Source organism: Nicotiana attenuata, unplaced genomic scaffold, assembly GCF_001879085.1.
Source record: "Nicotiana attenuata strain UT unplaced genomic scaffold, NIATTr2, whole genome shotgun sequence".
NCBI lineage: Eukaryota > Viridiplantae > Streptophyta > Magnoliopsida > Solanales > Solanaceae > Nicotiana > Nicotiana attenuata.
This window is the reverse complement of record NW_017670348.1, coordinates 872,473-894,849: the sequence shown is the minus strand read 5'-3', so window position 1 is coordinate 894,849 and position 22,377 is coordinate 872,473. Positions and strand designations below refer to the sequence as shown.

General features: G+C 36.1%; 1 protein-coding gene across 1 annotated transcript; it reads right to left on the bottom strand.

Moving 5' to 3' along the window:
- Positions 1-1,912: 1,912 nt before the first annotated feature.
- LOC109238199 (agamous-like MADS-box protein AGL27) lies at positions 1,913-15,422 on the bottom strand. Its single transcript, XM_019404625.1, has 4 exons — positions 15,091-15,422; positions 2,817-2,895; positions 2,202-2,257; positions 1,913-2,132 (listed from the first exon to the last, which is right to left on the bottom strand). Exons 1-4 carry the CDS (start codon positions 15,273-15,275, stop codon positions 1,991-1,993), a joined length of 462 nt encoding a protein of 153 aa, XP_019260170.1. The 5' UTR covers positions 15,276-15,422; the 3' UTR covers positions 1,913-1,990.
- Between the last annotated feature and the right edge of the window lie 6,955 nt (positions 15,423-22,377).

The following is a 22,377-nucleotide window of genomic DNA, read 5'->3' as shown; positions in this document are numbered from 1 at the left end:
TTACTCGGTTGAGCGCCGGTCGCGCTCCTCGGATTTTGGGGCGTGACATGTTCTTAATGGTTCCTTCAATGAACTCCTTCAATTGATCGATTGGAATCATCCCTTCAGATGAGACAAGGATAGCCTTAGTGGATGCTGCTTGTCTTGGAGGAGAGTCACTCTCTAGAACCTCTGGGAGCTTGCCGGGTGCATGGGTGGATTCTTCTTCCATCAAGATTCCCACCCTGTATGTTAGCTTGTCTATTCTAGCCTCTTGATTTTGCATGCATTTGGTCAAGCCAGCGATTGCTTCCGTCAAGTTTGCTAACTGCTCCTCCATAGATGAAGTGTTTGTCACCATGGCTTGCATGATTATCGTGGATGACGGAGAGTAGCATGGATTTTCACACAGATTGATCCTTGATTGGCTCACGCTATGTGGTGTATGCGGGGAGGATCCATCACTTGAAGCATCATCATCTTCCTTCACAGCAGAGTGCTTCGAGCCGGAGAGGTCAAGCAGAGCAAGAGTTTTCTTAATCTTTTCAGCAACATCGCTTCCTCCTTCAGATGCGTTTGTGGAAGATCTTGCTCCTTTTGAGGATGAAGATCCGAAAACAGGGGTTGATGTGGACGGCACTTGGGGTGCTTGTTGTCCTAAAGAGCTTGCTTTGCTCCTCGTAACTGGTCCAAAGCTTCCGAAGGTGACATCGAGGATGCTTTCCACATCAGCGTAGAACCTGGAGTTAGCAGCCTTGGTGGAAGTTGAACCGGAGTTGATTTTCTTTGAAGCCATTTCAATGTTCTTGGACTTTGGTGATTGAAAAGTTGAGATGAGAGGTAGAGATTGTCCCACTGGGCGTGCCAGAATTTGTAGACAATAAATTTGCGTCGAGAAAATAAAATCAAGACCGAAAATACCGCAACAATCGTAGTATTTTATTTCGAATATTTGAGTGTACAATCTCTATGAATCCTTTGATTCTTCTTTTCAATAGTAAATAAATTCAAAGGCCTTTGAGCTTGATCTTGAATCTATGTTTGTTGCCATGAACGATGATCTTGTTCTTGAGCTTGAGCATGATTGCTTGAACTTGACCTTGATTCGTTCTTCGTTCTTGAGCTTGAACTTGATTTGTTCTTCGTTCTTGAGCTTGAACTTGATTTCTTGAACTTGAACTTGTAGAGAAATTTGCAGCGTTTGATCCACGAGCTCTCTCTTGCTTCTTGTTATAACTTCTGGTGTCTTTTCTGAGTTATGAAGACACCTATTTATAGTTGTGGAAGGAAGGAGTCATGATAAGAACAAACTCTTTCCGACCAATCAAATTGAAGTGTGACATGGCCGCATTTGATTGGCCAGAATATGTCACTTGCACACGTGGCGTAATTTCATTGGCCTTTTAGTGTGACTTGGCATGCCTTGTCATTTTGACACGTGGCATGATCCTATTGGCTCTTCCGTTTGACTTGGCGTGCCACGTCATTTCACGCGTGGTACCAAATTGGGCCTCTAGGAAGATGATATCTTGGGCCTAATGAAGTGGGCTCATTACTTGTAGCCCAATTAAATGGGCTAGCCCAATGGATTAAGACTTATTTATTTAATCCATATATATTGGACTTATATAATTAATTCAATTATATTAGCCCATAATATTTACTTGGACTAGTATATCTTGAATTTAAAATATAATCCAAATTATTTTATGGATTTAATTTTAATAAAATTTATATGCCTACAGAACATTCAAAGGGAATTTTATGCTAAGACACTCTGACCCGCACAAAGGAGTAACAGATTCCGGAGCCATGGAAGGATAATAGAGTAACAGATTCCGGAGCCATGGAAGGATAATAGTTTTGTGTAAAACCTATTTACAAGTGCTATAGGTCACGATCAAGAAATGCCTCNAAGAATGAGAACACAACTGAAGTACACTAGCTACGGGGTGTAACGTCTAAAAAACGCGATGTACAGATCAACACCAGAGTTCTAAAAAATGTAAATTTATCTAGGAAAGTAAAAAAGTAGAGAGGAACTTGGTGTGACCTTGCTAGATCTGGCTTGCATTAGAGCAGTTTGCAGTTGGTTTTCCAAATGGACAAGGTCAGTCACACTGAGATCATCAACAGCAGGTTCCTCGAGTTGCCTTTCAAATTGAGACAGAAGATCAGTAGTATTCCTTTCAAGAAATGAAAGAGGAGCATGAGGTCAGTACCTTTCTACCGTTTGTAACAGTTCTCCCACTGTCATGAAGCTTGAATATTTAGAGTGCTATTTCCACCTCACAAGGACAGAAAACTTTCAGCAATCAGAACTTTAAATATTGATCACTACTCTAAACGAATTGATGATAAGTTACTCCATACAAGAATGAACCATAAAATACTGTCAGAGGTTGTCCTTATCAAAAGAAAAATGCTGTCAGGTTTTTTGGTTTCAACAAAATACTAACCATGTCTAAGCACAAGACACTTGTTAGGCACCATGATGACAAGTTACCATCATTAATCACTACATACTAGGTTGAACCTTCAAGTCAGAGGGCACACAAATATCCTGGATAGTGTCTTTAGACCTATTCAGGATACAGGAAGTTACATGGATTATACAGTGCATTTGGAAATAGTCTCCGACTGATCATTTAGCGCTATAATAGTGGTTTTTTTTGGGTGTATTAACTATGCACCTATGGGGTTGTTTGATACTCCATTATTTAGGCTACTGTACATAAGTTATTACTAGTTCACAGGCCGCAAACATATTTCAGGTATCCAGAGAGAACTCTAAGTCATCAGAATAAACTGGGTTGCCAAGTCAACTACACATATACCTCTGTGTCCAAAACTTCTGCAGAGCTCTCTTTTTCTGCTTCCACATGGCTGTGGTATTGTTGAACGATCTCTGTGAGACTGAAACATACAAAAGTGTGAGATGCGATTACTAATGTGTAAGTACACAAAATTGTAGGATACAATTATTGAGTGATAAATTAATTATTCCCTCAGGTTATTTGATGTTTAAGCAGTTAAGTTTACGTGTTCTAAACTACGAAAGAAGCTGAGAATTGCATAATTACAGGAAAATAATAAACTTAATTGATTCTATCTGATCCTATATAAGTAGTATATTTCACAATTACCTCAAGCTGGTGCATACTTTCTAGATGTGCTTTATAGTTTCTCCAACAAGCTGCAAGCCCTCATTTGTATTATTACTTGTGCCTTTGATTTTTTAAATAAAAAATTTTATAATCCAACTGTTGGTCGTTGGATTCGTTAGCATAGGTTGAGTTTTTTCCTTTTTTCCCTTTGGGTTGCAAGCCTGGAAGGACTGACCGCTCTGGTAAACCCCGACCAGAGCAGTAATATCTGGACCTTTCATCGAAGCATAAAGTTCGTATTTGGCCAACATAATGGGGTGCCTTCGGTGATGATGCTACACAAGCTCCCTTGATTGGGTTCAAAGGTGTGTGTTTGTCTATGTTGTTGATGTTAAAAAGAAATATCTTGAACTAGAAATATAAAGTGCATGTGCAGAAATGCTCTACAAATTTGACATGCCAAAAACATAGACGAGAAAGAACAAGCATGACAATAAGCAGCATCAAATCTTGTTGAGGTTGCCTTAGCGATAAGGAAATAATCAGCTAAGGTGGCACGAATCATCACAAGTCATATCACTCAATTAACCATGCCAGGTAAAGGTGAGTATTCTATTATGAGGTAAAAGGGTGTAAAGCATACTTTGACTGACGTAAAAAGCTTCGTATAACTTGAAAAATCATTCGTTCATTCATCTGTACGAGGTTAGAGACCTTAGCTACTAACTTTCATACTTATAATGAGCAATCTTTGATAGATTAAAACTTGATTAGCCATAGTATGGTAAAACATAGTATGATAAGAGTTTCATATTAGAATCAAAGGAATAATTGCAATGGTCCTCGTATGGCACAAGATTATGCTTTAGTATGGTGTTGAGACCTAGCACAAAATTATTACGCTTGCGTGAGGGTCACAAAATATGTTTAACTTAAAGAATCAAAACGAGCACCGAGACTAAGTAGAGTTGATCCTACATGGATCAACAAGCCAAGATCAAAGAAGGAATAGATAGCACATCCTAAAAAAGACAAAGTCGAATAATAGCTAAAACCTCATTCCAGAAGGCACTATACCACAGTCGTCTTTGAACAATAGCTACAAATGCCTAGTACTCCCTTGCATGTAACTTGGAGGTGATACTTAGCAAATTTTATTAACACAAACTTCTCATAGAAGAAGAAAAAATGACATATCGGAATAATCTTGTAACATAGGTAGGGTAGATGCATCAAGGATGAAAAGATGAAAACATAAAGTCTTAGTCAAGAGGTAAGACGTCCTATTTTAGAACAGTAGCTTACTTGACTCTACGTGAAGAACAATTTTATAAGGAACTACTTCATTGTAAGAAATGTGAAACGAGGAGTTATCGCATCATGGATAAAGTCAGTAGTGTCTGCTTTATAGAAGTGTGCGTTTCGAACACATGAAGTTATCCGTCAGAGAAACATCGATGCTTTCAATATTAACTTTGAGAGTGGATTAATGTTGACTTTATTGTACATTGGATGTGAAAATTAGTCATTGTAATTGCAACTTGATTTATATTTTACTAAAGTCCTATATACAGAATTAGTTATTTTAATTTCAATTCAATTGTTATATTTTCCAAATTTGTATATACAATTGATATTTGTTTAAATTTTCGTAACTTGTGTGCTCTTCATCTCTCGTTGTTCGCTTCAAGCCCTATAGACCTAGTCACTTTTGGCGATTTCAGCTTTAAAAGACAATGGGATAGAAACATCATTTTGCTCAATATATTATTCTATTGCACCACTCTGGAGGCCAAAAGCCTGTTCAAGCAAAGATCCTCACACAGAAATATTCAGAAAGTAGTAAGGAATTGGAGCAAAAAAAATATACCTTCATTTAGAGAAACAATTTAGGAGAACGGAACATGTGACTTGCCCAAAAGGCGTGAGAACGTTAAAATCTCTTGCACGACCTTGAAATAAATCAAGCTCAACAAAATAGATAACATTCATCGGCATGTTGATTTAACCGACTTTCAAGTAACACAATCCAGAGAGTAGATTAAAGAGGAGCGTAAGCGCAAAAGAAGTAAAAGAAATACTACACTATCAACTGCGAATTCCATCATTCTAAAAGTGGAAAACGACAAACGACTTCTCCAACCACGATAGGTCTACCAACACCAATAACACCCATCAATCCGATCGACATAGAAAATGAGCAACTACCTACAAACTATTATTTCTAAAAAGGATAACTTAATGACCACTAAATATGAACAACTACAAATAACAATTTCTAGGGTTGTAGCAAAGATATTATGAGACAAATTTTCTCATATAGTCAAAGAGGATAGGCAGAAAGAGAAAACTAAAAGGTAAGGTGATATAAGCAATTGATCACATGAAGGGGGAAGTGCACGGTTGGCCACTAATAACACATGTATTTACTTTTAAGCCACCGTTTAAAATGTCTTTAGTCTTTAGCCATTGCTTTAATAAACTTTAACTGTCCGGACGAAAATACCCTTCTGCTCATGTTCAGGACTTCAGGACTTCAGGACTACATGTCCTTAACTTTTGAACTTGGAACTCTAAGTTCAGGACTACATGTCCTTAACTTTTGAACCTGTAACTCTAAGTTCAGGACTTCAGGGCTACATGTCCTTAAATTTTGAACTTGGAACTCAAACTTCAAGACCAAGCGTCCTTAACTTTTGAACTTGTAAGTCAAAGTTAAGGACCTATTGTCCATAACTTTTGAACTTGTAACTGTAAGTTAAGGACTGCTTGTCCTTAACTTTTGAACGTGTAACTGTAAGTTAAGGACCGTCTGTCCTTAACTTTTGAACTTGGAAATCAAAGTTAAGGACCTATTGTCCTTAACTTTTGAACTTGTAACTGTAAGTTAAGGACCTATTGTCTATAACTTTTGAACTTGTAACTGTAAGTTAAGGACTGCTTGTCCTTAACTTTTGAACGTGTAACTGTAAGTTAAGGACCGTCTGTCCTTAACTTTTGAACTTGGAAATCAAAGTTAAGGACCTATTGTCCTTAACTTTTGAACTTGTAACTGTAAGTTAAGGACTGCTTGTCCTTAACATTTGAACGTGTAACTGTAAGTTAAGGAGACTGTCTGTCCTTAACTTTTGAACTTGGAAATCAAAGTTAAGGACCTATTGTCCTTAACTTTTGAACTTGTAACTGTAAGTTAAGGACTGCATATCCTTAACTTTTGAACTTGTAACTATAAGTTAAGGACTCCTGTCCTTAACTTTAGAACTTGTAACTGTAAGTTAAGAACTGACTGTCCTTAACTTTTGAACTTGTGTCCTTAACTATTGAACTTAACTTTAGGACTTCAAGACTACATTTCCTTGGTACCAAGTACTTGTATTTCATCTGAAGTGACTGAAGGAGTTTTCTGTTCAACATTTTGCGAGACTATTTCTATCTCTGGATCAATATCATAAGGAACTTCTTCGTCACTATCATCATTTGACTCAGAATCCGCAATCTTTGTATTAGCAGCTGTTTTCAAAACCAAAAGCATCGTTGTCAATCATAACAGTAGTGAACAAGCGCAAATTAAAACCTAGAGAATACGAAGTCTTTATGTTTTGAATGCATCAGTGTATTTCCGTTTGGGGAGGAAAGGGTAACACAGTCTTTTCATATTAATTTTAATAGACTAGTGGCTACTATTGCTAAGCATTAAAAATGCTGGATAAAAAGTAAATACCAGCTTAAACAGTGGCTACCCAACGCCATCCCAACGCCATTTCTACTCACATGAAAAGCATATCAAGACAGGAACACTACAAAAGAGAAGGAACCTCAGCCAAGCCAACATATAAGCGAAGCATAGACTGAAACGTGAACTATTGCTCGGAGAACACGATGACCTTTTTCATAACATGTCGTGTTCATTACATTCTCTCTCTCTCTTGTTCTTTGTTGCAAGGAAGGAAGAAGAAACGATGAAACCCTGTCTAGTCCAGCTCCAGCAACCATGGTGAGATGCCCAATTACTGCACAACTATGGACCCAAAGTGCATAATGTTCGTCCACAATATCATCAAATAATAAAGGACTTTCAAAAATATATATGTTGCCCGAAAGATAAAGATCTGGCTAAATCATCAATATCTTATGGTAGAAGAAACAATACTGTCTCCTAACTCAAGAATATGTCAAGGCTAATCGTCCAATTTTTGTCTATACGTATATTCTATACAACTATGAAGCAAACGGTCCAACATGTTATAATATTACAAAAGTATTATAGTCCCTTTTTTCATTTTATGTGACACTAATTTTGTTAGTATGTTCCAAAAATAGGAATTTCTATATTTAGAAATAATTTAGCTAAATACTTTTTACTTTACCTAAATGACACGACTTTATAGCCACAAAAATGTCATGGTATGTTGCTCTAAAAGACGTTCTTGTTAGACTTCGTGCGCAGTCAAACACTTTCACAAAAAGACGAAACGGAGGAAGTGATTAAAGATATGAACCCCATCCATTTGGAGAGTTATTAACAAGGTATGGTCACATATTTGTTAGAACGACGCTTTCACTATGTTAAGGCTAATAAGTAATTTTGGATATTTTAACTAGGGGTATTTAATAATTTTTTGTTTTACAAAAATTTCAAAAGAATTGGATCAATTATATTGTGGTGGTTGTAGCGATGCCTCAATGCTCTATTGTATTTTATGAACACTAGATTATGGAGGCGCTTCAAGGTTAGTCAATTCCTCTTCTTTGTATAAATCTGCAAACAAGATGTGTCAACTAATTAGTAGGAGTTGGGACAATTGAGATATAATTTACTTTATCTCAAAACACGAAGTAATTCTTTTTACTTCTCACGTGTTCAAAAACACTCCAGTTCCTTTCACATCCGGATGAGCTACAAGTTAAACTTAGAACTTTGATGGCGAAAGTCTGTAAATCCGGAGTCTCCACACCATATTGGTCCCACCACTCAACTATAGAAGTCAAAATAAATGTTCAAGAGTTAATAAGTATAAAAAATACATTAAAGTTAGAGCTATAAAATATAGAAACACTTGGTCACCTGGCGACTTCGTCTTTCTTTGTTTAATAGCAAGTCGGAGCTTAAAAAGTCCTTCAGATGCATTGTAAATAGCAAGCTGATCTACTATCTTTTCTTGCAAGTCTTCATCTGGGGTCAACTTGATAACAACCTGATGGAATCCTGTCCACACTTCTTTAGCCAATGAATTATTCTCATGCTAATCATAAAAGAGTGACGGGTTCAGAATAAGTCCAGCTGCATGCAAAGATCTATGAAGTTGCTCATTCCATCTTGCATCAATGATCTGAAAGACCTTTGCATATTTCTGCTCATCAGTGAATGATGCTTGAATAGCCTCATTGGCCCTATCCATAGCTTCATAGAGGTAGCCCATTGGTGGTTTTTGCTCCCCATCCACCAAACGGAGTACTTTAACCAAAGGGCCACCAATTTTAAGAGCATGAAGGACATTATTCCAAAAAGAATAAGAAAGAATAATGCGTGCAACATCTTTCCCTGCACTTTCCTTTGCAAATTTACTCTTGCTCCATTCCTCTGAAGTGAACAACTTTCTCAAATTGGCTTTTTGCAAGTGGATACTATGCAAAAGTTAAGAAAGTAGTGCAAACCTTGTCTTGCCCGGTTTCACCAAATTTTTTTGCATGGTGAATCTTCTCATCATATTCAATAACAAGGGCCGCTGAGAAATATAAGAATGTACCTTAACGCCCTGGCCAAAAACTGTAGAGAAGGGTTTTTCCTTGAAAATGTCCCCGAACATTAAGTTGATACAATGAGCCGCACATGGAGTCCAATAGACATTCTTGTACGCTCCTTCAATCATGCCACCCACTTTCACATTTTCACTTGCATTATCAGTGACCACTTGAACAACTTTGCTTGGGCCAATCTTTTCAATGGTGTTCTGAAACAAGGTGAACATTTTGATTTGGTCAGTGGATGAGTCGCTAGCATCAATGGGCTCAAGAAACAAACTTCTCCTGGGAGAACTCACCAACACATTAATAATCATTTTCCCAGTTCTTGTCGTCCACTTATCCATCATAATGGAGCATTCATACTTGTTCCACACAACTTTATGCTCCTCAACAATTTTATTAGTCTCCTCCACTTCCTTATTTAGATAAGGACCTCTGATTTCATGATAAGTGGGAGGCTTCATTCCAGGTCCGTATTGACCAACAGCCTTAATAAAGTCTCCAGAAGTGTCATAGTTGACACAATTGAAGGGGAGCCCAGCATCATAGACCCATCGTGCAAAAGCTCTAACTGCACGATCCCTCAAAATGTCTTTAGCAATTTTTTGTACATCTTTTCCACCGCTCTTTGCTTCCGGCTTCTTTGGGAACTAGCAATCTATAGGACCTTTAGTCGATGATCCATGGCTTGAAGAGATTGCATCTCTTCCCCGTTTTGTTGGAAGTGACGATTCTTCAATATAATCATCATCATCAAGATTGGTCACCATTGGTTGATGACTCATTTGATTTTTTTGCGCCTTCTTCTTCTCCACAAAATTCTTTATATCTTCCCTCACCTCCGGTGGGCATTTCGGACAACTTGTGACGTTTCTATCGCCACCAATAAGATGGTACTTAAAGCGATAACTTCCACCCGTTGTCTTGTTACAAAACTTGCGTACAACATTTGTATTCTTCTCATTAACTCTATCGCCATATCGCCAAGCCGGGTGGGTCTTTTTCTTTCGAGCTCTGAGACATTTTGAAATCCCTATTAAGATATAAGAAAATACATAATCAAATAACTGAAAATACATATAATATATATAATGATTAATTTTATAAACTCAAATACACCTTAAAAAATCAAATAAATATATATATAAATAATAATGAATTTTCTAAAATGAAAATACATATAAAATTAATCAAATAAACTGACATTATAACATATATATAATTAATTTTATATGCTGAAATATAATAAAATATATATATATATATATAATTAATTTTATATGCTGAAATATAATATTAAAATCAAATACATATAACAATTAATTTTATACGCTGAAATATACACTAAAATGAGAAGGAAAAAGAAAGAAAAAAAAAGGATGCTTACTCTATTCTGGACTGGAGAAAGAAGAAGAAGAAGAAAGAAAAAAGAAAAAAACGAGAAGAACAGAAGAAGAAAGGAGAAGAAGAAATTACCTGGGTCCTGGACTGGTCGAGCCGCGAGCGAGAAGGGAGAAGGGGTCGAGCTCGAGGGAGAGAGAAAGGTTGTGGATGGAACCCTAGGTTTTGTTTTGAGACCTCTATTTTGTCGAAGAAGCTGTTTGTCGAAGGGGAAGGGGTTTTTTTGTCGATTTAGGTTCTGTTTTGTATAATAGAAAAACAGACCCATTTTTTTTGTTTAAAAAGGGCCCCCCGCGCTTTTTATACAGAAGCGATCGCTTCATCGCTTTCCTCTCTTCATCGATTTTTCCATTGAAGCGTGCGCTTCCAAAGATCGAGTCGCCTCAGGCAGCTAGAAGCGACACTGGGTCGCGTTGCGTCGCTTCGCGCTTAAAGCGACGAAGCGACCGCTTTTCTAAACACTGAGTATTCCAATGCGTAATTTACATATTCATATACCAAGTTGACAATAAATCTTGACAATCGATGTTAGAGATTCTTTCTCCTCAAAGTAGGTGCGAACTCTTGTCTTTTTAGGATAAATGTTATATACAAAATTTCTTGGAATTGAGATTGAGGTTTTACTAAATGAAAAATTTATAGCAAAAGGAGTAGAGCTTGAGTCGGCTAGTCCTTTTTTTCTCTTCATTTCTCGATGAAAGACTACCCCTATGACAATGGACACATCCATGGTCATTAATTAGAATTCATATGTTGTACCTCCGGAAAGAAGAAGCAAAGGCGAAAAGGCTCAAGTGATTTTACCTTATGCATAACCTAGGGAATACAACTCCATAAAAGCGAGAAAGTACAGGGATAGAAAGAATCACACGGTTCCCTATCGCGATAGAAGCAACAATAGGATAGGAGTGCACGAGTTCGCAATTGGACTCTTCTCTAACTAGAAGAGTTGCGCCTAAGACTCTGAAGCGAAAGGAGGTGGTCCCGAGCATTGCCTATATGGCTATATAGCATCATTGTTGTTTGCAAGTCACGTTAGTATCAGTTCTGATCCCTATTGGAGAGCGGGAAGGAATTTCCCCTTAAGTTTTGTCAGAATTGAAAGTACGTCAAATAGCAAATCTTGAATACATTGAATGCCTTTGGATTTGAAAAATTAGCATGCAATGTTATGCACATTATTCATGATTGCTACTCGTTTATATATTTTGTGCTACCACATGAAACGCTTATGGATTAAAACATCAATACTCGATACAATGAGAAGTGTATGACATACAAGAAACATAAAGATACGCCAAAGTAATCACCACATTCAACATTAAGTGCATGTAGGGGTGGCAATTTGAGCTCAAACCCATCTAACCCGCCTAGAGATTAATGGGTTGGGCTAAAAATATTTTAGCTCATGGGTCAATTTGGGCTTAGCCTAAGTTAACCCATTATTTTTTATAGCCCATTATGACCCATTAAGCAGCCCAAATACAACCCATGAAACTCACCCAAAACAAAGTGATCACAACCCAGCTTATCTAGAAATTTACTTAGTTTCCCCAATTTTACTTTTTTTGTGTATTTTGTTTTTTTTCTTTTGTTTTTGTGAATAACTTTCGTGGGGGAGCTTTTGTTTTCTTTCTTCATTGCGCTTGAGAGGTGCACAACCTTGAAAGTACATCAATTTGGTATCAGAGCATAGGTTTTAGGTTCGAATTCTTGATTTGCTATCTTGTTCATCATGTCACCAGACAAGAAAATAGCAAGTTCAGGATCCTCTTCAAGGGATCTGAAATTTAAAATTAAAAAATTAAGAATGGAAGTCCTTAAACGAGACAATGAAGAAATTACAGCTCATCTAGATTGCTTTAAAGTGCATCTAGATGGCTTTAAAGTGCAGCTAGACAGCTTGACGGAATCTATGAGGCATCTGACTGAATTGGTTGAAGGTCGTGCTTCAATATTAGCTACCAAATTTGTCACAATGCCTACATCCTCCACCACCACATAACATATCAGTACCACTGCCACGTTAACTACTTCGATATTCACCAATTCAACCGCATAGAGCAAGAAAAATTGGCAGGCTAGAGAGGTTAAAGCTGACCAAGGCATGAGAGTATCGAGGCACCATGCCCAATATGATAAATATTCAAATAGTCAATGGAGTGAAAAGGACAAAACTAACGAAGTCCATTATCAAAGACACAAGAAAACATGCATTGGATCTACAAGTTGAGGATTTACCATCAAAGTTTAATGACAAAACCATCGGAGTATCCAACCATGTGCGTCATTGACTTTCCACATTTCAGAGATGCTCAACACAATATTGACTTAATTGTCGACTCTATCATTTCAAACAAGGCAGCATATTACATTAATCCTAAAGCCCATAAGATGAGCAAAAAAACAACCCCTGTCTTTCTCTTAAAACTCCGCCTTGACGTCATAAATGTATATGTATGGCTATCATTCAAACGATTGTTGGTGTAGAACCGTTGCAATTGATGCATTCCTAAGAAAAGTGTCGACCTCCATGCTTAATTCAAAGCTAGACATGGAGTTAGTTAAGTTTCATGAAGTTCTAACACCAATAACTTCATATTGTAAGTTGAAGTTTGATAGTCAATATAAAAAGATTACACGAAGAAGGCTTGGTAAAATGTTAGAACTTAAAAATTGAAATTTAGTTAAACCAAATGCTAAGTTTTCTGACAACGTGAAAAAGCTCTACGATAAGCTAACAAAATGTAAGTTAAAACCTAGTGAGTATTTGGTCCATGTTCTTTACTATAGCAAATCTTGCGCCATTCATGGAAGTTGTTAGGCTGGAGGGCGAGTTTTTTTCATCTAGGAGAATGATGCAAGATCAAAAAGACCAAAATTTACAAAAAAATTCAAGAAGTCTTAAGAATCCAATCAAGATTAAAGTTTCTTCTCCTTAAAGATTCGGATTTTTGGACTTAAAATCATGAGGAAGAGAAAAAAGAGGGTTGTGTATGGTCAACCGAGGATCAGGTGGGGTGCCTTGAATAAGAAAAAAGTTCAGGAGTTGAAGGAGAAGTTTCTGATTATGGGAGCCTGGATGAGCAATGGGGATGTGAGTTGTATGTGTACCATGACAGCAAACTGTATTATATAAGCTGCGAGAGAGGCGTTAAGGGTCTTGAAGGTTTTCCTCTAACGGCCACAAAGGGGACAGGTGCTGGAGTGAAGAGGTCCAAGGAAAAGTAAAAGATAAGAAAGTGGCATATTTGACACTAGTAGAGAGCATAGACAAGGAGGCGAAGAGGAAGAATATGGAGCAGTATAGAAAAGCTAAAAATGAGCTGAAGTTAGCGGTTCGTGAAATCTTGTGGGATTAAGAAACGAGTGGGTAAGATACTTTTCCTCTCACATGTGTTGAAGAACATTTTCGGTAGTTCTGTTAAATACTTTATTTTAGTGGGGTGCTTTTGTTTTCCTCTCTTCTTTGTGCTTGAGAGATGCAAAACCTTAAAAGTACATCAGGATACATTCATGGTCCATGCACATGAAGGAGATTCGATAAATAAAATCAATTTCTCAAGGTATAATGTCAATGTTCATATATAACGCGGACATACCGTCTTAAAGAAAAGAATCAGACAACATATGAAATCTGAAATCTTTTGGATGAGGAGTCTCAAGTTGAAACTTATACACTTAACTGATCCTGTTAAAAAACAAACACAAGTAGCATACATATTGAAAGCCCTAATAGGGATGATAAAAAGTACTCCCTCCGTTTCAAATTAGATGAGTTACTTTCCTTTTTAGTCCGTTCCAAAATAAATGGCACATTTCTAAATTTGAAAATAATTCAACTTTAAACTCTTCATTTTACCCATTGTACCTTTAATGAGAAGCTTTTATAACCACATAAATGTGATGACCCCACAAAGCTTTTTACCCCTTAAACTTTTAAGATCACAAGTTTCAAAAGTCTTTTTTTTTTCTTAAACTCCGTGTCGAGTCGAACTACCTCATGTAAATTGAAACAGAGGGAGTAATTAGTTGATAATCTAAAGTCATATATAAAATGAAAAAATGGTCAATCTTGGATTTTTCACTTTTAATTGTAAATCCTAAAAAGAGAACAATTACATTGCTTCTGTTCAGGAGATATATATCTTATAAATGATCATAGCAATCATCACTAGGTGCTATTACCAATTAGGTTGCTCATGTGGAATAGCAATCAATCACAAAAGATACCACAAGCACAACATTTTCTTAAGCTAATATATACCATACATTCATGGAAATCTTATTCCGTACTAGCGTAGTTAAAACAGGCCAACCCCTTTTTTCTCCAAAATTTTCTTCAAACAGCAATGTTTCTACATATCAATACTTAATTTACAAGTCTTAAGCAACAAGAAGTGAATCTTATGAATCTTTTGACATACACAGACGAAAAATATCAGAATATCCCCGACTAAAATTCCTGTAAAAGAATGTTCAAGAAGGCGGGGTTCCTGATATTCACGTCATAATTCTCTGAGCGCCGCTATAATCACATGCAAAAAGACACTCTTTACTATTCATTGGAAAGGAAAACTCAGATAATAACAGCACAAGACTGACTGTAACCCTAATGCAAATTAATGTACAAGCGTGCTTGTTTTGTGTCAGTATATATGGCTAGGTGTCATCCTAGAGATTCACCAGCTATCATGCTTCCCGAATTTCTAGGGTTGAAGAGGTAACAATAATAATAAAGAATATAATAATGGAGTGCACCTTCTGGATAAGTAAAAACATAAAGGTACGGAAAATAGGAACACTAACTGTTAATTAGAAGGAAGATCTAACAATATGAAGAGATTTAATGAGGAACCTGTTAGTGCTGGAGAAGTCGTAGAGTCTGCCACGGTTGGAGAATACAACAACGGCGACATCGGCATCGCAAAGAATGGAGAGTTCTTTGGCTTTCTTTAGGAGTCCTTTCCTCCGTTTAGAGAACGTCACTTGCCTGCTGTTCTTGTCTCCGATCCGTTTGATTTCTACTTTCTTACGCCCCATTACTTTGCCCCTAGCTCTAATTGGAAATCTTTTAGGTTTCCTTTTTACCTATAAGTGTATCGTTTCGTATCCATTATCATCGTCTCTAGGGATTTTTATAAACGTTCCATTTTTTCTCTTGTTTTCCATTCTTCTTGTCTACCCTCCCCCTCCCAACCCACGCACCCCACCCCCAACCACTACTCTTTTCAGTATCCCTTCGACTATCTCTCGTTTAATTTTTATTGTTCAAAGCAGTAAATGGCAAAATTATTAAAGTGGAAGGAGAAAAGGATAACTATCGAAATGTGTGGGTTTGACACTTAAAAGACTTAAAATATGAACGGTTATTAGCAGCCGTTAATGCGAAATTCGTGGCTGCAAGACCGATTGACACTGCTGACTGCTGAGTGGTTTAGTAGTTTCTGCTGCCGGATTTGAATTTTTTAAATTAAATCGACAACAGAAATACCTACTTAAAATATATTATTACTGTTATAAAATAAAAATTTAAATAAATCGAAGACAAGTATAGAGAGAGATAGAGATTGATGTATTATTCAACTTCAAACTCATATATATTGAACTAAAATCTCCTCTATTTATAGAAGAAAGCAAGTTGATGTGTAAGCTGCTGCTGCAAGCTGCTGTGTAAGCTACTACTGCAAGTTGCTGTGTAAGCTGCTTGTGAGTTACTTGTAAGCTACTACTACAAGCTGCTATGTAAGCTAGTTGTAAGTTGCTATTGCAAGCTGCTGTGTAAGCTGCTTGTAAGTTGTTACTGTACCAGATCTAGATAATTTTCTATTGGGGGTAATATTTATCCATAACGGAGTACTGAAATGATAAGCTTCTCCAGGAGGCTTATTTCAAATAGAGTACTAAATAGATAACCATATTTACGGCGGAGTCCCATATGGATAAGCTTTTTCAGGAAGCTTATTTACAACGGAGTACTAAATGAACACCATAATATTATATATTTATAACACTCCCCCTTGGATGTTCATTAAAAGATAATGTGCCTCGTTAAAACCTTACTAGGAAAAACCCCGTGGAAAAATATCCAGTGAAGGAAAAAGAGTACACATATTTAGTAATACGCATTACTGGCTGCCTCATTAAAAACCTTATAAGGAAAATCCTGTGGGAAAAACCTTAGTAAGGGAAAAAGAGTGCAACGCGTATTTTACTCCCCTGAAGAAAACCTTGTTTCAAATAATTGAGTCTTCGCATTCTAATTATGTATCTGCATAATCAAAACGATCTGCACCACCTTTGTTAGCATTAGCAAGATACATAAGTGCACCAATTGCATTGAGATAGAGTATTTCAGAACCAAGGAGTTCCACATCCTCTTCTGGAGGTCGGAACGGATCCTTATTCACTTCAAGTGATCGAACACCCATTGGTGTACTTAATGAGTGCGCTTTGTCCGTGTAAAAGCGTTTAAAGACCCTTTTTGTATAGGCAGATTGATGGATAAAGATCCCGTCTACTAAATGTTCAATTTGCAGACCAAGACAAAGTCTTTTTTCTTTCCAAGATATTTCATCTTAAATTCTTTCTTAAGATATTCAATAGCCTTTTGGAGCTTTTCTGGAGTTCCAACAAGATTTATGTCATCAATATAAACAATAAGTATAACCTTCTTTCAGAAAATATTCATTGAGGCGATTATACCACATGTGCCCAGATTGCTTTAAACCGTACAAAGACCTTTGTAATATGATCGAGTACATTTCTCGAGACTTTGAACTATATGCTTCAGGCATTTTAAATCCTTCAGGGATCTTTATATAGAATTAATCAAATGAGTCATAAAGGTTATGACTTACATTTAAATGACATGACATCTTTAGGTGTCTGGACTACAAGTCCGATCCTCAAAATCTTTTACAATATTTTGCACTATCTTGTATCAAATATATCGCCGACGATCATTTTGTATCGGTTCCTAAGTGACATAACTTGTTGAGATCTCATAACTTTCTTTATTTTCAGGTACCTGAACTTCTTCTGGAGTTCCATGAAATGTTATGTCGTGGGCTCTTCTGGAGCTCATTTCCTCCTTATTATGATCATTTTGATCGTTTGCTCCTATTCTTTTTCAAGGATTGTTACCTTTTGAACCGATTGGTCTACCACGCTTCATGCATACAGTAAACTCTATTCTTCAGGGACTTTAATTTTAGTAGGAGCATTTGCAGTTAAAATATGATATTTAATTCTGGATCACCAAATACTTCTAGCATTTGACTTGAATTATCTTCTAAGTGAGGATCATATTAATGATAATTCGATTCATATAGCATATTTTTCAACTGTTTATTTCATCTCCCAAATGTTAGAAAAACTAACATATATCCCCAATATTCTTCGGAAAATATATCTTTATGTATTGTGGTAGTGAAATTAATCATATACCACAAATCAAAAGATAGTAAAAATATTTTGTTTCTAATCCTAAACCAATTGTCAGGGGAGAACTCATCATATATTATTGGTCTGATGCATACAAGTGCTGCTATATGCAATTTAGAAAATCATAGACCAACACACGAAGCTTTGTTCTCATAAGCAATGGTTTAGACATTAACAGGAAGTGTTCAATGCTAAACCATCTTGGATATAAACCAACATTATCAAGATGAACTGTCTTGATTTCATAATCTGAAAATTATGCTCTTAATTGAGAAAAGCAATTCCAAATGCCAAACTGCAGGTTGACAATAATCACACATGTAACCATCTTATGTATGCATCTATAAGTGGTTCACATGATAGGTAAATAGGCACATATTCACCCTTTATATATATTTCAGAATCAGGGGTCTTAGTCCCAACTTTAGCCGGTATAATCAATTTATTATGAGAACAAGCAATACAGGAGAATTCTTGAAGAATCTTCTAGTTCTTCAGTATAGCCTTATCTGAATTCTCAAATAGCTTATTTAAAAATGGCAAATGAAAACTTCAAGTTTATCATGGCATGTGCTATCTCTTAGCAAACTTTTGGTTTACTATGTCATAAACTTTTGCATTAGTAAACTTCTGATTTACTGTGACTACTTTTGTATCAGTGAATTTTTGATTTACTGTAGCTACTTTTGCCTCAGTAAAACTTCTGATTTACTGTGACTACTTCTTTTGCATTAATAAACTTCTGGTTTACTATGATACATAAAATGGTACAAATTAAAGAATAAGGCGAGTCACCTCTCACATACATATTATTTTACCCCCATATGATTGTGGAAACATGAAGATTTTCAATCTTCCAATCGTTCGTAGCCTCAATATGATAGTCATTTGTATTAGTAAATTTCAGGTTTACTACAACATATGTTTTGACCATAATCATATAATATGAATGACATATTTGTATATAAGCTCTTCGAGAGCCTTCGTTTATTATCCACAATCTAATATTTATCAAACACTAGTGGTGTCATGTGTCTTCTAGACAAACAGTAGCTCTTCAGGAGTTGTTGATACATTTTGTACTATCAAATATTGCTCAGACACTTCTGGTATCATGAGAGGAAATCATAATCAAATAAACAATATAAATATTTAAGCACAAGAAAACACCACTTAATAATATTTTCCTACTTCAGAAAGAAATTTCAATTGTGTTACTTCTTCAGGAGCAAATTTAAAATACGAAATATTTGGTATATATTTCCTCAATCATATTACTTCTTCTGGAGGTGAATTGTAATATATTCACATCAAAAACGCGTTCATATTTACGAGCTTTATTAATATTGTCACATTCACTTCAGGGAATGGATTAATATTTATCAAAGTTCTCATCCTTCAGGAAATGAAACATAATTATGATGTAATCTACCTTATGATGCTCGGAATGAGCAAGATCTAACCACGGACGTAAGAGCATCAGCTTACATCGAAGATGAACACTTAAATAGAAATTAAATTCGAAGTAAGTGCTCAAAATGGCTGAGACTCGTGCTGATAACGTGTTATAAAATATAAACTTAAATAAATCAAAGACAAGTATAGAGAGAGATAGAGATTGATGTATTATTCAACTTCAAACTCTTATATATATTGAACTGAAATCTCCTATAATTATAGAAGAAAGCAAGCTCATGTGTAAGCTGCTACTGCAAGCTGCTGTGTAAGCTACTACTGCAAGTTACTGTGTAAGCTGCTTGTAAGTTACTTGTAAGCTGCTACTACAAGCTGCTATGTAAGCTGGTTGTAAGCTGCTACTGCAAGCTGCTTGTAAGTTGCTTGTAAGCTGCTAGTGTATCAGATATAGATAATTTTCTATCGGGGGTAATATTTATCCATAACGGAGTACCGAAATGATAAGCTTCTCCAGGAGGCTTATTTCAAATAGAGTACTAAATAGATAACCATATTTACGGCGGAGTCCCATATGGATAAGCTTTTTCGGGAAGCTTATTTACAAAGGAGTACTAAATGAACATCCATAATATTATATATTTATAACAATTACAAAAATATATGTAATTTTTTACATAAAATTTTTAAAATTTTATGGTATTACATATTAATCATTTCCTAGTCTAGTTCTTTGTTTTTGTGATAATCTATCTACTTCTTTGGTTTTACATTCTAGCTTGGGGTAGTTGGTCATATGACCCACTTTCAGACTTGAATTGGCCAAGTGACCTTTAAATTTTAATTATTGTAGGATTGACCTTCATGCTTAATTAGTGCTTAAGTAGGATTATAAAGTAAATGGGGAAAGTTTAGTTTTTGTCCCTAATGTTTCACTTATTACACTTTGGCCCCAATCTATAATTTCTAATATTTTCAGAGTTAAAAAAAAAGTTCCAAACCCTTCCCGCCGTCCCAATCCCCATTTCCCTCGACTGAATCCTCCATTGCAGCTTGTTTTTCTTGTATGCTTCACATAGAGGTCGTCTCCCTTATTCCTCATTCATCTCAAGCCTCATTCTTTTGATTAATCATTTACGGAGAGAAAATCGAAAAATTGGAAATTTTTGGAATTGTCGAATTTGGGGATGAAATTGGCAGTACATTGGATTGATAATTTATTTTAGGTGGTATATTGTGTAATTCCTTCATTTGGTAAGTGTTTGCATCTCATCTTCTTCGTCATTGTTAATTGGGTTTTTGCAAACTTTATATGCACAATGCTCGACCATTAGTGTACAATGAACCATTGTTAAAATATATCACTGGTTCACAATAGATTGATGGGAGATTATCGTATGCGGACTATATTCTGGTGAATGGGTTGAGGGGCCAAATAGTTGGAATTAGAATTCCTATACAAATGTTACAATACCTATCTGTATACCCAGCAATTGTACATCTGACGGATTTGTGGATGTCGTCATTAAATGTGGAAAACTAATATGTTCGTCGAGGAATTCGAATATTACATATATGCTTAGCTCTATGCTGAAGAGGGACAAGATTGCTCCTTTCTTCATTAAGAATGACAATGATTTGCAATCGTACCTCCTTGATATTACAGTGGATGGTATGAGGCCTTGTTTAAAGATATTTGTGGTTGAATATGAGTTTCAAGAAGGGGATGAAGTTCCAGTTAAAAGGTCTCATAAAGGTTCAACGTCTTATAGACTGCTGTTTTATAATCAACCACTCAAATTGTTTATTGTAGACTTATGATCTAGAATCAACATCCTTTATTTTAAGGATTCATTTGACCAATTTATCTCGTAGACTACTGTTTTATAATCAACCACCCACATTTTCTATTGTAGACTATGATCTAGAATCAACCTCCTTATTTTAAGAAGTTGTCATGTGATTAACTGTAATTAGGGCTGGACATATATCGGGTAAAACCGATAACTCGAATCTTTAATTGTTTATTGGGTTATCGATATCGGGTTATTGGGTTAACGGTTCGGTAACGATTTAGGATTTTTTCACTATTGGGTTATCGGTTTGGGCCTCGATTTGCCAATTTTGTTAATGGATTAACCGGTAACCCAATAAGAATTAATAAAAGTATGACTTTACCCTTAAGTATATACATATGCTAGGGCTTCAGTTCATTCTCTCCTATTCTTTCTCAGCCGCACTCTTCGGTTGCTTCATCTTCATTCTTCATAGACCTTACTAGTTACTCCTAGCGTAAGTCTTTAGTCTTACACGTTAGGCTTTTAATTTCTATAACAAAATTCATCTTTATATAGGGATCGCCCCATGGTTTCTTTTTTCAGGTTAGGCATTTGACAAACAACATCCAGTTTATCTTGGACTGTTTGAGGGCTTCAACGCTTGTGGAAGTGCAGGTATTGTGTGAAATAAAAATTCTAAATCAACTATTGTTGTTATCATATCAGAGGAGGCAGCTAATGCCTTGGAACATTTTGTGGGAATTGCTGCAGTTTGATAAGTATTTATCCATTTTTTGGTGAAGCCTAGAAGGATTGAGCAGTTGTTGTCTTGTTAACTTGAATTTGAAATGTTAGTACTATATGTTTGGACTTGTTAATTTTAAGGTAAAATTGCTACTACTTTGTATTATTATTATTATTAATGTATTTGAACAACTGTTGTTGAAGAATTAGTACTATTCCAGTTGTGGCCACCGGACATAACGCAGAAATGGGTAGTATACTATATGTGAATTCTTCTCTTTTTTGCTTAACTCTAGTGAATTGTCTTTTTTTTGTTGCTTAACTCTAAATTGAGTTATCTTATCGGGTAAACCGATAATGATCGATAACCTATTAACCGATACCCGATAACCGATATCTTATCGGCTCGATTATCGGTTTATCAAATTTATAAACCGATAACCGATATGCCTAACCGATAATATTCATAACCAAACCGAACCGACCGATGCTCACCCCTAACTATAATGACCCGACCGGTCATTTTGAGCATTTGCATCCAGTTCGATGATTTGAGTTAATGAGTAGGTTTATATGATATATTATGACTTGCGTGTATGGTCGGTTGTGATTTTCGAATGGTTCCGGATTGATTTGGAAGAATGATTCTTAACTAGGAAGCTTTAAGTTAGAAGAGTTGACCAAGTTTGACTTTTGTGTATTTGACCCCAGATCGGAGTTTTGATGGTTCCGGTAGGTCCGGATGGTGATTTTGGACTTGGGCA